This window comes from Bufo bufo, chromosome 2 (assembly GCF_905171765.1).
Source record: "Bufo bufo chromosome 2, aBufBuf1.1, whole genome shotgun sequence".
NCBI classification, from domain to species: Eukaryota; Metazoa; Chordata; class Amphibia; order Anura; family Bufonidae; genus Bufo; species Bufo bufo.
The window spans coordinates 256,326,738-256,342,547 of NC_053390.1; the positions used below are offsets into that span (position 1 = coordinate 256,326,738).

Genomic DNA, 15,810 nt, shown 5'->3' on the forward strand with positions numbered 1-15,810 from the left:
AAGGCATTAGGAATACGCAGAGAGAGAGGCAGACGTAGCTTATATGTCACTTCGTTGATCCTCCTCAATACTTCAAAGGGTCTAAGAAACCTAGGAGCAAACTTGAAACTGGGAACCCTTAAGCGGATGTTTTTAGAGGAGAGCCATACCTTATCTCCAGACAAGAACTGAGGCAGTTTTCTTCTTCTCTTGTCTGCATTCGTTTTCACCGCTTTGTTAATGCAGTCCTTGGTGTCACGCCAAATCTTAAAAAAATCCCTAAAAGAGGAATCCGCAGCTGGTAACCCAGGAGATGTAGGAACAGGGAGAGGATTGTCCATAAACGACAAACGTTTGTCCATAAACGACAAACAACGGAGAGGATCCAGTAGACTCACTAGTGGTTGTTATAGGAGAATTCAGCCCAAGGTAGCAATTGTACCTAGTTGTCGTGTTGGGCTGAAACAAAATGCCGGAGATAGTTCTCTAATATTTGATTGACCAGCTCTACTTACCCGTTGGTCTGGGGATGATAACTGGAAGAGAAGTCCAGCTCAATTTAGAGCAGCCAGCAAAGAGATCTCCAGAGCTGAGAGGTAAACTGGACTCCGCGATCGGAAACAATATGCCAAGGTAGACCATGCAAGTGGAATATGTGTCTCACGAACAGTTTAGCAAGTTCAGCAGTCATCAGTCAGTACAGCCAAAGGAACGAAGTGCGCCATCTTGGAGAACCGGTCCACGACCACCCAGATAGCTGTACATCTGGCAGAAGAGGGCAGATCTGTAACAAAGTCCATGGCAATGTGTTGCCATGGGGCATCAGGAACAGGAAAAGGTAACAGCCCAAGTGGTTTGGTCCTGGAGACACAGGTGCAGGCAGACACATAATTACGCACATCCTTAGACAGTGTGGGCCACCAGTAGTGGCGAGACAAAAGTTTTGTGGTCTTGCGGATCCCTGGGTGACCAGCCAATTTGGAGTTGTGCCCCCAAGCTAGAATACGTTTTCTCTTGGCAGATGGCACGAATGTCTTCCCGGGAGGGATGTCTTTTACCAGGACAGGAGCCACTGTGATCAAGCGAGCAGGATCTAAAATGTACTGGGGCTCCTCCTGCTGGTCAGAGAAGTCAAATGACCGAGACAGAGCATCCGACTTGATGTTCTTCTCGGCCGGGCGAAAGTGAAGCTCAAAATCAAAACGGGAGAAGAAGAGTGCCCATCTGGCTTGGCGAGGGTTCAGACGCTGGGCCGTCTGCAGATATGTAAGGTTCTTGTGGTCAGTGTAGATTATCACTAGATGATGGGCTCCCTCCAATAGATAACGCCTCTCCTCAAAGGCAAGTTTTATGGTCAGAAGCTCTCTGTCTCCTATACAGTAATTCCTCTCAGCAGGGGAGAAGAGCTTGGAGAAAAATCCACATGTAAACATCTTGCCTTTGGAACCTTTCTGTAGTAAAACAGCGCTGGCTCCTATGGAGAAGGCGTCCACTTCTAAAAAGAATTGGCAGGAGACACCTGGATAACACAGAACAGGTGCAGAAGCAAAGGACTTCTTTAATTGGACAAAGACGGCTTCCGCCTCAGGAGTCCAGACTCTGGCATTCACCACTTTCTTAGTAAGAGCGGAGATCTGAGATGTAAGAGATGAAAAATTCAGGATGAACTGACGATAGAAATTAGCAAATCCAAAGAAGCGCTGTATAGCACGAAGACCCTGTGAGCAGAGCCCAGTCCATTACTACATCCAATTTTTCAGGATCCATCTGCAACCCAGCATTAGTGATGAGCAGCATATGCAATATTCAAATTTGTGATCTTTCATAAATTTTTTGCAGAACATTCACCATAAATTCACAAATTTGACAATGCAAAAATCAATAATCTAATATGCACAAACAATTTCACTATCTATAACAAACTATCCACACAAAGGCTATATGCCAAAAGCCAGGTATGTGCAAGCCAAAAATCTATCCATGAGACAGGTAGTCAGCATACCTTACAAGGGTAGCCTTATGTGCAATGATACATTCAAGACCAGCTCTCATCTGACTGAGGGCTAGTACGTCTCAAAGTTGCTTGATTTAAGTTTGATGGCTTGGGGGACCTGTGCACCTCGATCATTATCATTAGGGTGACAAAAAAATTTTTAATTTTTTTTTGGATGCCAGCTAACTCTTCTTTCACTGCTTAAAAAGAGGGCTGCATAAAAGTTTTCAGTTTTCTAATTGTCCTAACATTTATATTCAATAATCTTTTTATACTGTTTTGTCATGTAAACTCATTTGCATAAACATGGGCATATGGGAAACTTAAATTTTTTATGCAGCCCTCCTCAGCAGTGAGAAAAGAGTCAGCTGGCGTCCCAATTTTTTTTTTTACAATTTTTGTCACCGTAATGATAATAATCGAGGTGCGCAGGTCCCCCAAGTCATCGAACTCAAATTAAGCAACTTTGAGACTTACTGGCTCAGATGAGAGCTGGTCTAGAATGTCTCATTGCACACAAGGCTGCCATTATAAGGTATGCTGACTACCTGTCTCATGGATAAATTGTTAGCTTGCACATACCTGACTTAAATCACAAGTCCGGCGAGGCACCGGTAAGTGGTCACCGGTAGCCTTCATCGGGCTGTTCTCGGAACTGCCTACTCCCGGTGACCGCATTTGCTTCAGACCGGCTCGCGGCACTGGTAAGGACTTACCTGTGCCTCGCCAGACTTGTGATTTAAGTTGGCAGCTCGCATGTGTTCTGCACTGCGAACTGGCCATCACTGTTTATTAATGATAGATTAAATGATAACTATAAAAAAAGTATGGATGATAGCATATCATAACGATAAAAAGAAACTATATATAATAAGTAAAAAAGTATTATAGTTTTATTTAGTGATAAAAAAATTCTAGAATGTTCGCAATTACGAAGATATACTGTAGCACTATCTTCTAGAATTTAGCGAATTCTCGAAGTGCTGATATTCGCGCTCAACACTACCCAGCATTCGAGATTATGTATCTGAGGATGGTAGAGTAGATTTTTTTAAAGATGCATTTCTCGAGTTTGGCATAAAGTCGATTCTCTCTCAACCGGTTTAAAACCAAACGTACATGCTTCCGGTGAGTGGTCAAATCTGGAGAATAGATCAGTATATCGTCCAGGTACCCTATCACTCAGACATAGAGCAGGTCCCGGAAGATATCGTTTACCGTGGGAGTATTGCACAGACTGAAGGGCATGATGAGATACTCATAGTGTCCATCACGAGTGTTGAAAGCCGTCTTCCACTTATCGCCCTTTCGAATGCGTATAAGGTTGTATGCGCCTTGCAGGTCGAAGTTTGTGAAGACCTTAGCTCCCCGGATCCTGTCAAAGAGTTCAGAGATTAGCAGAAGAGGGTATCGATTCTTGACTGTGACCTTATTCGATACAGGGCCGTAAAGATCCATCTTTTTTCTGCACAAACAAGAACCCGACACTGGCTGGTGAAGTAGATTTCCGGATAAACCCCCTCTTGAGATTCTCCTTGATGTAATCAGACATCGCTTGGGTCTCAGGAAGTGAGAGTGGGTAGACTCGACCACGAGGAATAGTCGCACCAGGCAGAAGATCAACCGGACAATCATAAGGACGATGAGGAGGCAGGGTCTCGGCCTCTTTCTCACTGAAGACATCCGCCAAACTGGCATACTGCTGCAGAAGTCCTGGCAGGTCTACAGGTACAGTAGGCGAGAAAGCAGGTCGGACCTCTGATAAGCAGGTGGACTGGCACGATGATCCCCAACGCAGAATCTCACTGGAGTGCCAGTCCAGAACTGGAGTGTGCTGACGCAGCCAGGGAAGACCAGGGAAGACCAAGGATAACCGGATTCACGGACGCTGAATGCAGAACCCCTATTTGCAACTTAAGGGGCATAGTAACAGAAAACACAGGCTCGGAAAGTGGAAGTCCATTTAGAAAAGCCACTGACAGAGGCTTTTCTAGGTGGATGGTAGGAAGCCGGTACTGATGGACCAGAGCTTGGTGAATGAAGTTACCGGCTGGCCCAAAGTCCAAGAATACAGGCACAGAGAGAATCACCGGAACTGAAAGTTTCGGAGAGGACTTCTCCTTGTCTAGGACCACCTCTCCAACTGATCCTAGACATTGGCATTTCCCAGCTTCTGTGGACAATTATGCACAAAGTGGCCCTCGCCTCCACAATACAGACACAGGTTCTTTGCTTTGCGGCATAAACGTTCCTGGTAAGACAATCGAAGGAGCTCTATTTGCATGGGCTCTTCAGATGGGATGGACACTAGAGGAAGAACCGGCCTCTGGAAGGATGGAGCCAAATGGGTTGATCTTCTGGTGCCTGCGACCTCCATAGAACGTTCCCTGAAACGCATATCTATCCTTGTGGCTAAGGTGATCAGGTCATTCAGAGTAGACGGACGGTCGCGACCAGCTAATTCATCCTTAATCCGGTCAGAAAGGCCCTCCCAGAACACCACCAGTTGAGCCTCATTGTTCCATGCAAGTTCGGCAGCCAGGGTACGAAACTGGATGGCATACTTACTGACTCACAGACAAGGAACCCTGTCGTAGATGCAGCAGAGCTGATGCAGCGGAGGACGTGCGACCGGGCTCTTCAAAGACCAGCCGGCAGGTAGCCAGGAAAGACTGCAGATTAGTGGTCTCTGGACCTCCATGTTCCCAAATAGGATTTGCCCAAACAAGAGCCTCATCAGACAGCAGGGACACAATGAAAGCAACCTTGGACCGCTCAGTGGGAAACTTCTGCCCATGCAACTCAAAGTGAATCAGACACTGGTTCAGGAATCCACTACATGTTTTTGGATCTCCACCATAGCGGGATGGCAGAGGGAGTTGCACACCAGCGGCACACAAATACGGATTCACCGGTGTGGATATTGCAGGGGTAGCAGCGACTGGCGACCCTGCAGTAGCTGGAGAAGAGATGGCATCCAGACAAGCAGCAACATTTTGCATGAACTGCATCATGACATACTGACGTTCGCTCTGACGCCTCACTTTATGTAACAATTCCTGAACGACAGGCTTGGGGTGACCAGCGGGGTCCATGGCCTCAGTGTACTGTCACGAACCAGTGGGTGGGAACCCACTGTGCCATGTGTCCTACGTCCTCAAAGGGCGTTGTCTAAGTGAACCCATCGATCTTCACAGTACCCCTGATGGTGGGGATAGACTTTCCCGAGGGGCACACCAGGACGCTACCTCTTGAGGAGGATAGGCACACGAGGCAGCTGGTCCAGGTGGACCAGGAGGTACCTGAGAAAGGTACCAGAGGTACAGGGATTGTCAGCAGGCTGAGTCGTAACGAGGAGCAACAGTTCAGGACCGAAGGATGAGGCAGAGTCAAAGTCAGACAGGCAATAGGTCAGGGCAGGCGGCACAGGCGCAGGTCAGCAATCCGGGGTGGCAACAGGAGAGTCAAGGCAAGCAGGCAGGGATCAAACAGGTAGCAGAGTCCAGGAATACAAGTACGAGTCGGGAACACCAGCGGATATCAGGAACCTTATCAGGACAGAAGGACCTTGACAGTGAGGCACCTAAGAAAGGGGCTGAGCCACTTATATATTTGCAGGAGGGCTAGGATTGGTTGGCGAGGTCACATGATCCAACCCATAAAACACAGGAAGTGACGTGCGCCGGCCCTTAATGAAATGCTGCAGGAAACAAGCAGCAAGCATGCTGTGGCCAGGGCTAAAAAGGAAACCCTGGCAGCAGATCACCGCTGAACACGGCGCCCAGGACCGCGGAGGTAGGCAAGTGCTTATTTGCCGTTCAGCGGTGGAGTTATATGTTCTAAAGCCTTTTTTAGGGTGTATTAGTGTAAAAAAAAGGGCTTATTAGCCGTTGTGTGGTGAAGTGAGAAAATTACAGCCTTTTTTGGCGTGTATTAGTGAAAAATCGAATCCTGGTTTTCTCTGTGACAACTCAAAATCGGAACCATGGTGGCCGACAACAGGAAGAACATAGTGTCTGCGCTGCGTCAAGGAGGGATGAGCCATGCGCCCTGCATGGTGCATGTGTTCAATCTGGTTGTCAAGTGTTTGTTGAAGTGCTCCACCCATCTACAAGACATCCTGAAAATGGCCAGGAAACTTTGCATGCACTTCAGCCACTCGTACACCGCAAAGCACACCCTACTTGAGCTGCAGCGGCAGAACGGCATCCCCCAACATAAGCTGATATGCAACGTTTTCACCCATTGGAATTCCACCCTCCATATGGGATGACAATGTCATTCCACTGATTCCAAAATGCAGGCCTTTTTAACACCCGCTGAGAAGGAGGACAAAATGAACTACTATTGAGACATCCTATGTAGTCAATTGGCCGCTGCCTATCTGCGCCATCGCCCATCCTCTCGCAGGTCTGACCGGGGGGGGGGCCCTCTGCACTCACGTTCCACTGCCATGGCTGCTGTGGCGGGATGGGGGTGTAGGAGCAGTACCAGCTCCATAAGCATACTTGGACAGCACCCTGCCACCCCACATTGAAGATCCGCTGGACTACTGGGCAGCCAAACTAGATTTGTGGCCTCAACTGGCCGAGTTTGCCCTGGAAAAGCTGTCCTGCCCAGCCAGTAGTGTGGCATTATAGCTGGTGTTTAGTGCGGCGGGGGCCATAGTTAACCCAACTCGCCTGTCCACCAAAAATGTGGAGAGACTGATCTTTGTCAAGATGAATCAGGCGTGGATCAGCCAGGATTTCCACCCACCAATGCCTGATGCATCAGATTAGATCATCCATGTTGCCTCACCCAAACATTGACAAAAGAGACAGGTTTCTTCTGGCTACCTGCCTCAAGTACTATTCTGATGCTGCCACCTGCCTGATGCCACAAATCTGATACCAAGTGCTCCTTCCTACACCCACCATAGTCATCGGGTACTGTTATTGCCACCCACCTCCCCACTCTGTCCCCGGGTCTTTCTGTGGTCTCCTGATGCTGCTGCCACCTGCACACTCTGTCATTGTGCCACTCTGTGGCCTCCTCATAGTGTTGCTGCTGCCACCTTCACACTATGTCACCTTGCCACTCTGTGGCCTCCTCATGCTGCTGCTAACTCAACACTATGTCACTGGGCCACTCTGTGGCCTCCTTATGCAGCTGCCACCTGCATACTCTGTCATTGTGCCACTCCATGGCCTCCTCATGCTGTTGCTGCTGCCACCTTCACACTATGTCACCTTGCCACTCTGTGGCCTCCTCATGCTGCTGCTAACTCAACACTATGTCATTGTGCCGCTCTGTGGTCTCCTCATGCTGCTGCCACCTCCACACTCTGTCATTGTGCCACTCTGTGGCCTCCTCATGCTGCTGCCCCCTCCACACTATGTCACCTTGCCAGTCTGTGGCCTCCTCATGCTGCTGCTGCTGCCACCTCCACACTATGTCACTTTGCCAGTCTGTGGCGTCCTCATGCTGCTGCTAACTCAACACTATGTCACTGGGCCACTCTGTGGCTTCCTCCTGCTGCTGCCACCTCAACACTATGTCATTGGGCCACTCTGGACTTCTCAAGCTGTTCTCCCACCCTCCCCACTCAATGACTGGGCCACTATTTTGCCTTTTTGGTCTGGTTGACAACATCATTTATTTGACCCTTCTTCTAAACTGTCAGAAGGAAGGAAAAATGAGACGCACAACGGATCCTGTCTGTAGCAGCTGTAAGGCCTGTATGGTCCCATCAGAATTGGCTTATGATTTGGTAGCCAAAAGCAGGAGTGGGTACAAAACACAGAAGGCATGCAAATATTCCATTCACTTGTCATCTCTGTTTTGGATCCACTCAGGGGCGTAGCTATAGGGGGTGCAGAGGTAGCAGTCGCTACCGGGCCCAGGAGCCTGAGGGAGCCCAAAGACCCTGCTGCATAAGAAGACACACAAATCACTGAGGGAAGGGGGGCCCAAGCCTAACTCTTGCACCAGGGCCCATGAGCCTTTAGCTACGCCCCTGGATCCACTCCTGTTTTTTTGTTTGGCTTTAGCAATACTGATGGATTACTGACCAAATGCTGACCGACTGAAGGCAGATGCTCAACAGACAGGATCCGTTTTTTGGGGGGTTATTGTTCTGAAGGATCAGAGGAAGGGCAAAATACCGACGTCAACACAAACTTACTGCTGACACCCTCTCCGCTCTGTCAGGGGGGCTCTACTTGTATAAGCGTTTAATAGAACAAGTTCTGTAGACATCTATGTGGAATCAGCTGATGACGGTGTAAAAGGAGTGTGCTCTTTCACGCTACAGTAGGATCTTGGGCCTGTGCATGGTTCTTTATACCTGGTGCTAACATCGACCTGTAAGGCTGAGTTCACATTTGAGTTATTTGGTCAGTTTTGGCCCCATAACTGCCCAAATAAGTGAAGTGCGCAGTGATTCTAAGAGCGACTCCTGTTATGTGCATGTCATACTGACTCACAGTATTGTTTCACTACCACAGCAGACTCCCTATGTGTGTTACTGCAAGGCACAGTGTTCTACACCACTATACAGGCTCTCTGCAGCCAGGAAATAACAGTTTTTAAACGCAATTCGCCGTGAATAAATTCGGATCGAATCGAATCTTTTCTGAAAATTTGGCGACCCGGCCGAATCGAATTTGAGAAATTCGCTCATCTCTAATTGTGATATTTGCAATATACCGTATATATTTGACCTGTGCCTCAGGCTCAGATGCATGTTTTGCCCTGCGGTTTCTGGGAGTATAGTATATACTGTACAATGACAGAGTGTAAAAAACGTATTCATTGTCTCATGTGAGACATTTTGTAGCAAATGAACTACTTGGTAACATGAATATTTGTCAGGTAAATTGCATTTTAATCTATTCCAGGCAGGGGCGGACTGGCCATAGACCCTACTGGGATGATTCCTGGAGGCTGATGCTCACTGGGCCACCCGAGCCCTCCCCATAATGCTCCCAGCTTTAATTAACACTGGGAGCACAGGAACATATGTACCTGGCTGGAGTCCACAGGTGCCCTCCTGAATTTAACTGTATGCTCGTCTTCATATGGGCGACATACCTCCCAACCGTCCCGGATATGGCGGGAAAGTCACTGATTTTAGTGGCTGTCCCGCAGTCCCGGTACAGGGGATGTATGTCCCACTCTCTGGTAGCTATCCATGCGTCCATAGGAAGCAGAGACGGCTGCCTGTAATGATGAAGCAGAGAGCCGTCCGATGGCTCCCTGCTCCATCATTCCTCCCCTTGTCTGCACTCCACACTGTTCCGTGTATCATCCTGCTGCTGCTGGGGAACGAGGTGAGTATGGGGAGTTTTTTTTATTGTTTTTTACTGCCTGTGAAGGGGGCACTTTACTGTGCATATTACTGTGAGGGGGCACATAACTGGGCATATTACTGTGAGGGGGCACATAACTGGGGGGCATATTACTGTGAGGGGGCACAGGTGGGCATATTACTGTGAGGGGGCACAGCTGGGCATATTACTGTGAGAGAGCACAGCTGGGCATATTACTGTGAGGGGGCACAACTAAGCATATTACTGTGAGGGGACAAATCTAGGCATATTACCGTGAGGGGGCACATATCTGAGCATCACTACTGTGAAGGAGGCACATATCTGGGCATAATCTGTGAAGGGGGCACAATGCTGGCAAAACTACTGTGTGGTGGCATAAAGGGGGAATAATTAATATGTGGGGGCATTTAGGGGACTAGGTGTTAAGTTATGTTTTGGGCGGTGTTAGAGGCATGGCCTAGTGCCACACATAGTGTCCCTCGTCTTTCTTTTCTAAAGTTGGGAGGTATGTCGGCGATGCAGTTGTATACTGTGGCAGGGCACAGGAGCCGATATTCCGTTCTCAGCCATACACCCTTATAGGCTCCCGGCATCAAAATGAGGTCACTGCGACAATCTGCACCAAGACGTAGCATGATAACGTTATCACAGCTGGCTGCTGGGAGAGTATATTGAGCTGCACTGAAGGCTGCCCACCTTCTGTAAATTTGGACCCATCTATAACATGGGGCCATTTTTAGTTGTTTTTTTTTTCCAGTGCCACTTTAAATTCCTAGTCCGCCCCTGTGATTGAGGTGTTTTTTGATTACCATTTTATATATAGGCTGAAAGAGTTTAGTTCTGCAGTTTTCAGACCTTAAATCACCTAAGTACAGAAAAACTGCAGCATAAATGAGATGTGTGATTTGTACATCTACCTGTGCAAAAGTGCCACCGTTCATCAGGTGAATTGTTTCTGTGGACTCCAAAGTCATCGTTTCTGAGCAGCGGCTCGTGCTGTGTAAAGAGTGATCTGTTGCCCAGAAACAATTAATCTGTATGAGGACAACGTATGGCAGTAGCCATCGCTCTTCCCCATAAAGTGGAGGTGATTGCTCCATTTAAATGCAGCTCTCACTTCCTCTGACGAGCAGGCAATTATCAGGAAGGAACTGTTACTTCCCGAAAACTGCCCGCTCAGTTGGCGTGTGTAAATGTGCCTTAAATCTCTCCGCTAGTTTCTTGACAATTAAATTCTTATCATTGTCTATTTCCTGTACATAAGTACAGACTAAATGAAAGTGCAAGCACATACCCCGATCCATATCATATGGTTAATGCAGAACACTAAAAGCAGACTCTTGTTTATCCAGATGGAAAATATGGCTGCAATAGAAAGTACCTCTGCAATTGAACACGACTCATTAGTTCAGACCACGCAAAACAATATCCGGCAACAAAATTGATTTTCAGCTTCAACTATATCAAATTGATGAGGATTAGTGTGGAGCTACCCTAGCAAATGATTAAATGTTTATGACTGTGTATACCTTACAGTACTTACTGTATGCAAGTGGTGTGGTGCCTGACTGGGGAATGGGCGATCTGTCTCATCAATATATCAGTATGGTGCTGAGGAGAGCCAGTCCCGGCCACCATCATTGGAAGGTGGAAAAGGATATCACTGGTTTCAGTGGCCAGAGTGTGGACGCTGATGCTCTGAAGTGTCACATTGCCCACTTAGGCTGGAACTAGGATATAAAAAGTAGGGCAGGCTGATTTCCTTGCCAGGCAAGTGGCATGACAGGGCAGCAGCGGGAACGGCTGTCTGACCCTATGCAGAGTTGGAGGACCTGTAGCTAATTGTAGCTGGGCCTAGCTGTGAGTAGCCTGTAGAACACATCCTCAGGTAGAGAAAGTGTGACTGTATAGAGAGAACCTGCCCTGCCGGGTTATTGCGCTGTAAGGTGACATGCACACGACAGTAAGTATGTTGTGATCCAGAAACCACAGATCCGCAAAATACAGAAGTGGTCCATGTGCATACCACACTTTCCTGTCCTGCACATCCGGCCCTATTGTAAAAAGGTCTATTCTTGTCCATAAAACAGACAAGAAATTAGACATGTTCTATTTTTTTTGTGGGACAGACAAACGGCCGCACAGGTGCAGACAGCACATAGATGTTCACCTTCGCTATTCTACAAAAAAAAAAAAGGCTCTCAGAGGCTTCTTTTGGGTAGACAATACCTTGTTGAGAGACATGCCTCTACAACGCACTCGAAGACAGACTGAGAGGGGGCGCATCCACAGACTGAGAAGCAGGATGGTCATTAAGAGGAATTTCCTGCCATCTAGGCCCTGGTGACATAGCTGTTAGTAGGTGTTTGTAGCAGTGGTTACGTGATGGCACACATTGCAAACAGGCTCCAGACAGCACAGAAAGCCCACCAGTAGAGAGGATCATTTGATCCACCAACAGGCACAAGCAGCTCCCACAGTTTCCTTGTTCACCATCATTATACAACCCTGTCTTTGCCCAGACCATTTGCTTCACAGTGGCTCAGTGGTTAGCACAGGTGCCTTGCAGCGCTGGGGTCCTAAGTACGAATCCGACCAAGGACAGTGTTTGTGTGGGTTTCCTCCTGGTACTCTGGTTTCCTCCCACACTCCAAAGACATACAGATAGGGAACTTAGGTTGTGAGCCCCATTGGGGACAGCCTTATTCACACAGTCAGTATTCGGTCAGTAATTTCCATCAGTGATTTTGAGCCAAAACCAGGTGCAGCTCTAAGCACACAAGTGCAGATCTTTCCACTATACCTTATGCCTGTGTAGGCTCCAATCCTGGTTTTGGCTTACAATCACTGATGGAAATCACTGACTAAACAACAATGACTTGTGAATCAGTGGCATTATAGTGCGGTATTACAGGCAATAGTATAACTGTATTGCAAAATCTTACATTCCATTCGAAGCCTCCAATGACAATCCCACCAGCAGCTGCTGTGCCCGCCAGGCCAACAAAGTGGCCACTTCCAATGTTACTGGCAAAAAGAGATGCTCCAATCTGAAAGGTAAAAGAAACAGGGGTTAATTAATTCCCAGTTGCAGATAGGGGGGATGTCTTAGCTGCGGTAGCTTGGTAGCGGGTTACCAGGGCCACCATTAGTGGTGTACAGGTTGAATACTACAAAAATGGTAGCATTAAACAGATGTGATGTAAAATGCAATAGCAGAGCACACAGTTCAGTCATTACATCTTAGGCCTCATGCACACGGCCGTGTTCCGCGGCCGAGAGCGGTCCGTGGTAACCCGGCCGGGATTCCTTCTGACAGCAGGAGCGCACGGCGTCATTGGTTGCTATGACGCCGTGCGCTTCATGCCGCCGCTGCTGTATGATCTATACGAGTGTATCACTGTACAGCAGCATGAAGCGCACCGCGTCATAGCAACCAATGACGTGCGCTCCTGCTGTCAGAAGGAATCCCGGCCGGGTTACCACGGACCGCTCTCGGGCCGCGGAACACGGCCGTGTGCATGAGGCCTTAGAGTTACGGGTGTATTAGACTGCCAGATTTTCTGGAAGATGATTGCTAACAAGCGTTCCTATGAATGCTAGCGATCATCTAGCAGTCTAATACTTTGTCCAAATGCCTGATGAATAAGCAAATGCTTGTTCCTCGGGCAATTGTGATTTTTAAGCATGCTTAAAAATCACAATGGTACAGGTGGCAGATCACACTGTATAATAGCGATCTGCCGCCTGCACACTGCTGCCCTGCAAAGCAATCGCTCCTCCCCGTGCCACAGAAGACATTGCTGATTTGCTGAATGTAATAGCAGCAGTGTCTTCCACTAGCTATCTGACGATTGCCGGAAGGGAACACTTCCCTCCTAACAATCGTCTGTGGCATCGGGTTGTCTAATACACCGTTTACTTTCACAGGGTTTGGGGCCCCATGATTTTGCCTGACAATTGTCATGTTAATATATCAAGATGCCGGCAGATAAGACAGATTGTATGATTCATCATCTCAGGAACGATGTGTCATTGGGAATTCGTTTTTTAATGTTGGCAGCCATGCTTGGCAGAATATACAGGTGGTGGTGCCATAGGCACTGTGTTTGAACATAAACTGATGTAGGAATTCTAACCTGATGTACATAACATTCTGTATGGAAAATCAAGTGCTTAATAAGATCAAAAGATCAGGTAGCAAAATAGAACACTAAGGACAGAAATTTTAAAGGGGTTGTCCCATTAGGGCAACTTATCCCCTATCGAAAGGATCAGGAGAATGGGGTCCCATGCTTCCCCATTTGAATGGAGCAGCAGTCATGCATGACTGATGCCGCTCAATTCAGTTCTTTCGAGCTGCTGGAATAGCCAAGCACTTGTATTTGGCTATCTCTGTCAGTCTTATAGAGTTAAACAGAACAGGGTTACTGAAAAGGAGTAATTGCAATGACATTATACTATTACTTGAAATGTTCTGATTTATTGATTTATTGTATTTGTATACCTAATATCATTATATGGACAGTTTAGGGTTAACACCTTGGCTCATCCTGTTAGGTTGCCAGGTGATAGACCGGAGTCCATGGAGGATCAGTGAGCATCTACATTTTCGAGCTCCTGAAAGCTAGGCCTGTGCTCAGAGAACCTTTATCTTTGAGACTTCTATAGTCAAGGAAGCAACTTAATAATCAAAAGTGGTCCACGGAGAAGAAAATTAGAAGGTTCAGAATCTACAAGGCTGTGCATTGGAGTCAGACAGCAAGGTATTGTGCACGTTTTACGGCAGACACCTTACTGTTGTCAAAGGGAACATTGCTAATGTGACCTTCCACACTTGGAAATGGCTTGGTCAGCCATATCTTAAATCTGCACTCCTCAGCCCGAGAATCTGCAGAAGCATTTATCAGGAACCTCATTGTATGCCTAAGGTTCTGCAGAGAGACTTTAGAGAGACAGAGAGAGTACTACAACCTCCATCATTGCCGTTGTCTACATGCTGCTTTTGGGGAAGGACTGCACTGTGTTATCTGCTTTGGAACTGTGCCTTGTTATTACTGGATGAACTACTACTCCTATTCTATACTTTAGTAAACAGAGATTTATTTATTGATACCAGCTGGCCAGGTTAGTGCCATTGCACCTGCTCTCCAGCCTTGCACCCCAACCAACATCAAGGGCCCCCCTTCCACCACCAGGCAGGAGCCCCAATACCAGGGTGTGCCCTGAGGAAAGAAAGTGTGCATTCTCCAGTCACTGCACGGCCCCAGGGAGGGTCAGAGGAACACATTGGCACTTTCATCCTTTGCTCCCCTTCCTAAACTCGCTGTAAATGGAGCAGCAGACATGCATTCAAATGGAGAGCATGGGCCTGGGACCCCCACCAATCAGACATTTATTCCCTATCCTGTGGATAAGGGATTTGTCTTAATGGGACAACTTTTAAGCTACATGGGGTAAATTTATTAATCTCCTGCACCAGAAATGTGGTGCCAAAAAGTCACACATTCTCTCACAAAGCCATTTTTGCACAAAAATGCACAACTTTCTGTGCATTTATGTCACTCACTTCATTTATAAAAAGTACCGTAGGTGGGGAAGTGGGTGTTGCTAGCCATGCTAATGAGGTGTAAGCCAGATTTACCAATTGTGACTTTTAAAAAAGTTGCAATTTTTTTTTGCAATCTTGCTCCAGTACAGAGGTGTTAGCACTTTTATCTAGAGATCCCACTCTATCTTTAAGTTGATCAAATAACCTGCAATGTTTGATAAATTTGTAGCATATCACACTAAAGCAGACTGAAGCAAAACTGACTGCAAACATTCCCCCTTATGATAAATGTAACCATACATATTTTTCTTATATAAAAAAAACATTAATATTAACATACCATGTTTACCAGGCTACCACTGCAGCCAATCACTGGACTTGAAACTGGACAACCCCTTCTAATTTCAACGTTTTCGACCTGGATTTGTTTTATATATCAGATTACAAAAACTGCATAATTTAGGATTTTTTTTTTGTCTTTTGTATAATATGGTCAATAATCCTGTTGAACTGTTGCAAAAAAAAAAAAAAAGGGTAGAATATGGTGCCTCACAGAGGCGCTATACAAGGGCACACAAAAAACTAGAGGTCCAGGGACCCATATAGACTCCAAGCTTTGTGAACATGCCATTAAATTTGTCATGGCATTTTTTAAAAAAAAGATTCTGGTTACACCTAAATTTCATGTCATCCCTCTGACTTCTGTCTGCTGAGTAATTACTATTCTATAAAACAATATATACCAGGTTCTATAAAATAATATACTTTGCACAGCAATTTGTGGACATTATTTCCATTCTCTGATGTTTTTGCAATATTATTTTTCTAATAATTTTTTATTTATTTTGTAATTAAACTTGATATTTTATCTTATGTTGTATGGACGTTACCTTTTTGTTCCTTTGGGGAGGGTTTTTCTGTAGGTTATTTTGTATATTCCAGAACGCTCGGGTTATTGTATTGACGTTTTTTTT

At 46.6% G+C, this 15,810-nt stretch overlaps 1 protein-coding gene across 2 annotated transcripts in view; it reads right to left on the reverse strand.

Annotated features, from left to right (window-relative positions):
* SLC5A1 (solute carrier family 5 member 1) overlaps positions 1–15,810 on the reverse strand; it is a 77,057-nt gene that overhangs the window by 29,620 nt on the left and 31,627 nt on the right. For both annotated transcript variants that reach the window (XM_040416432.1, XM_040416433.1), the window contains exon 3: positions 12,231–12,335. In XM_040416432.1, the coding sequence (XP_040272366.1) occupies positions 12,231–12,335 (105 nt within the window). The remainder of the gene's footprint in view (positions 1–12,230; positions 12,336–15,810) is intronic.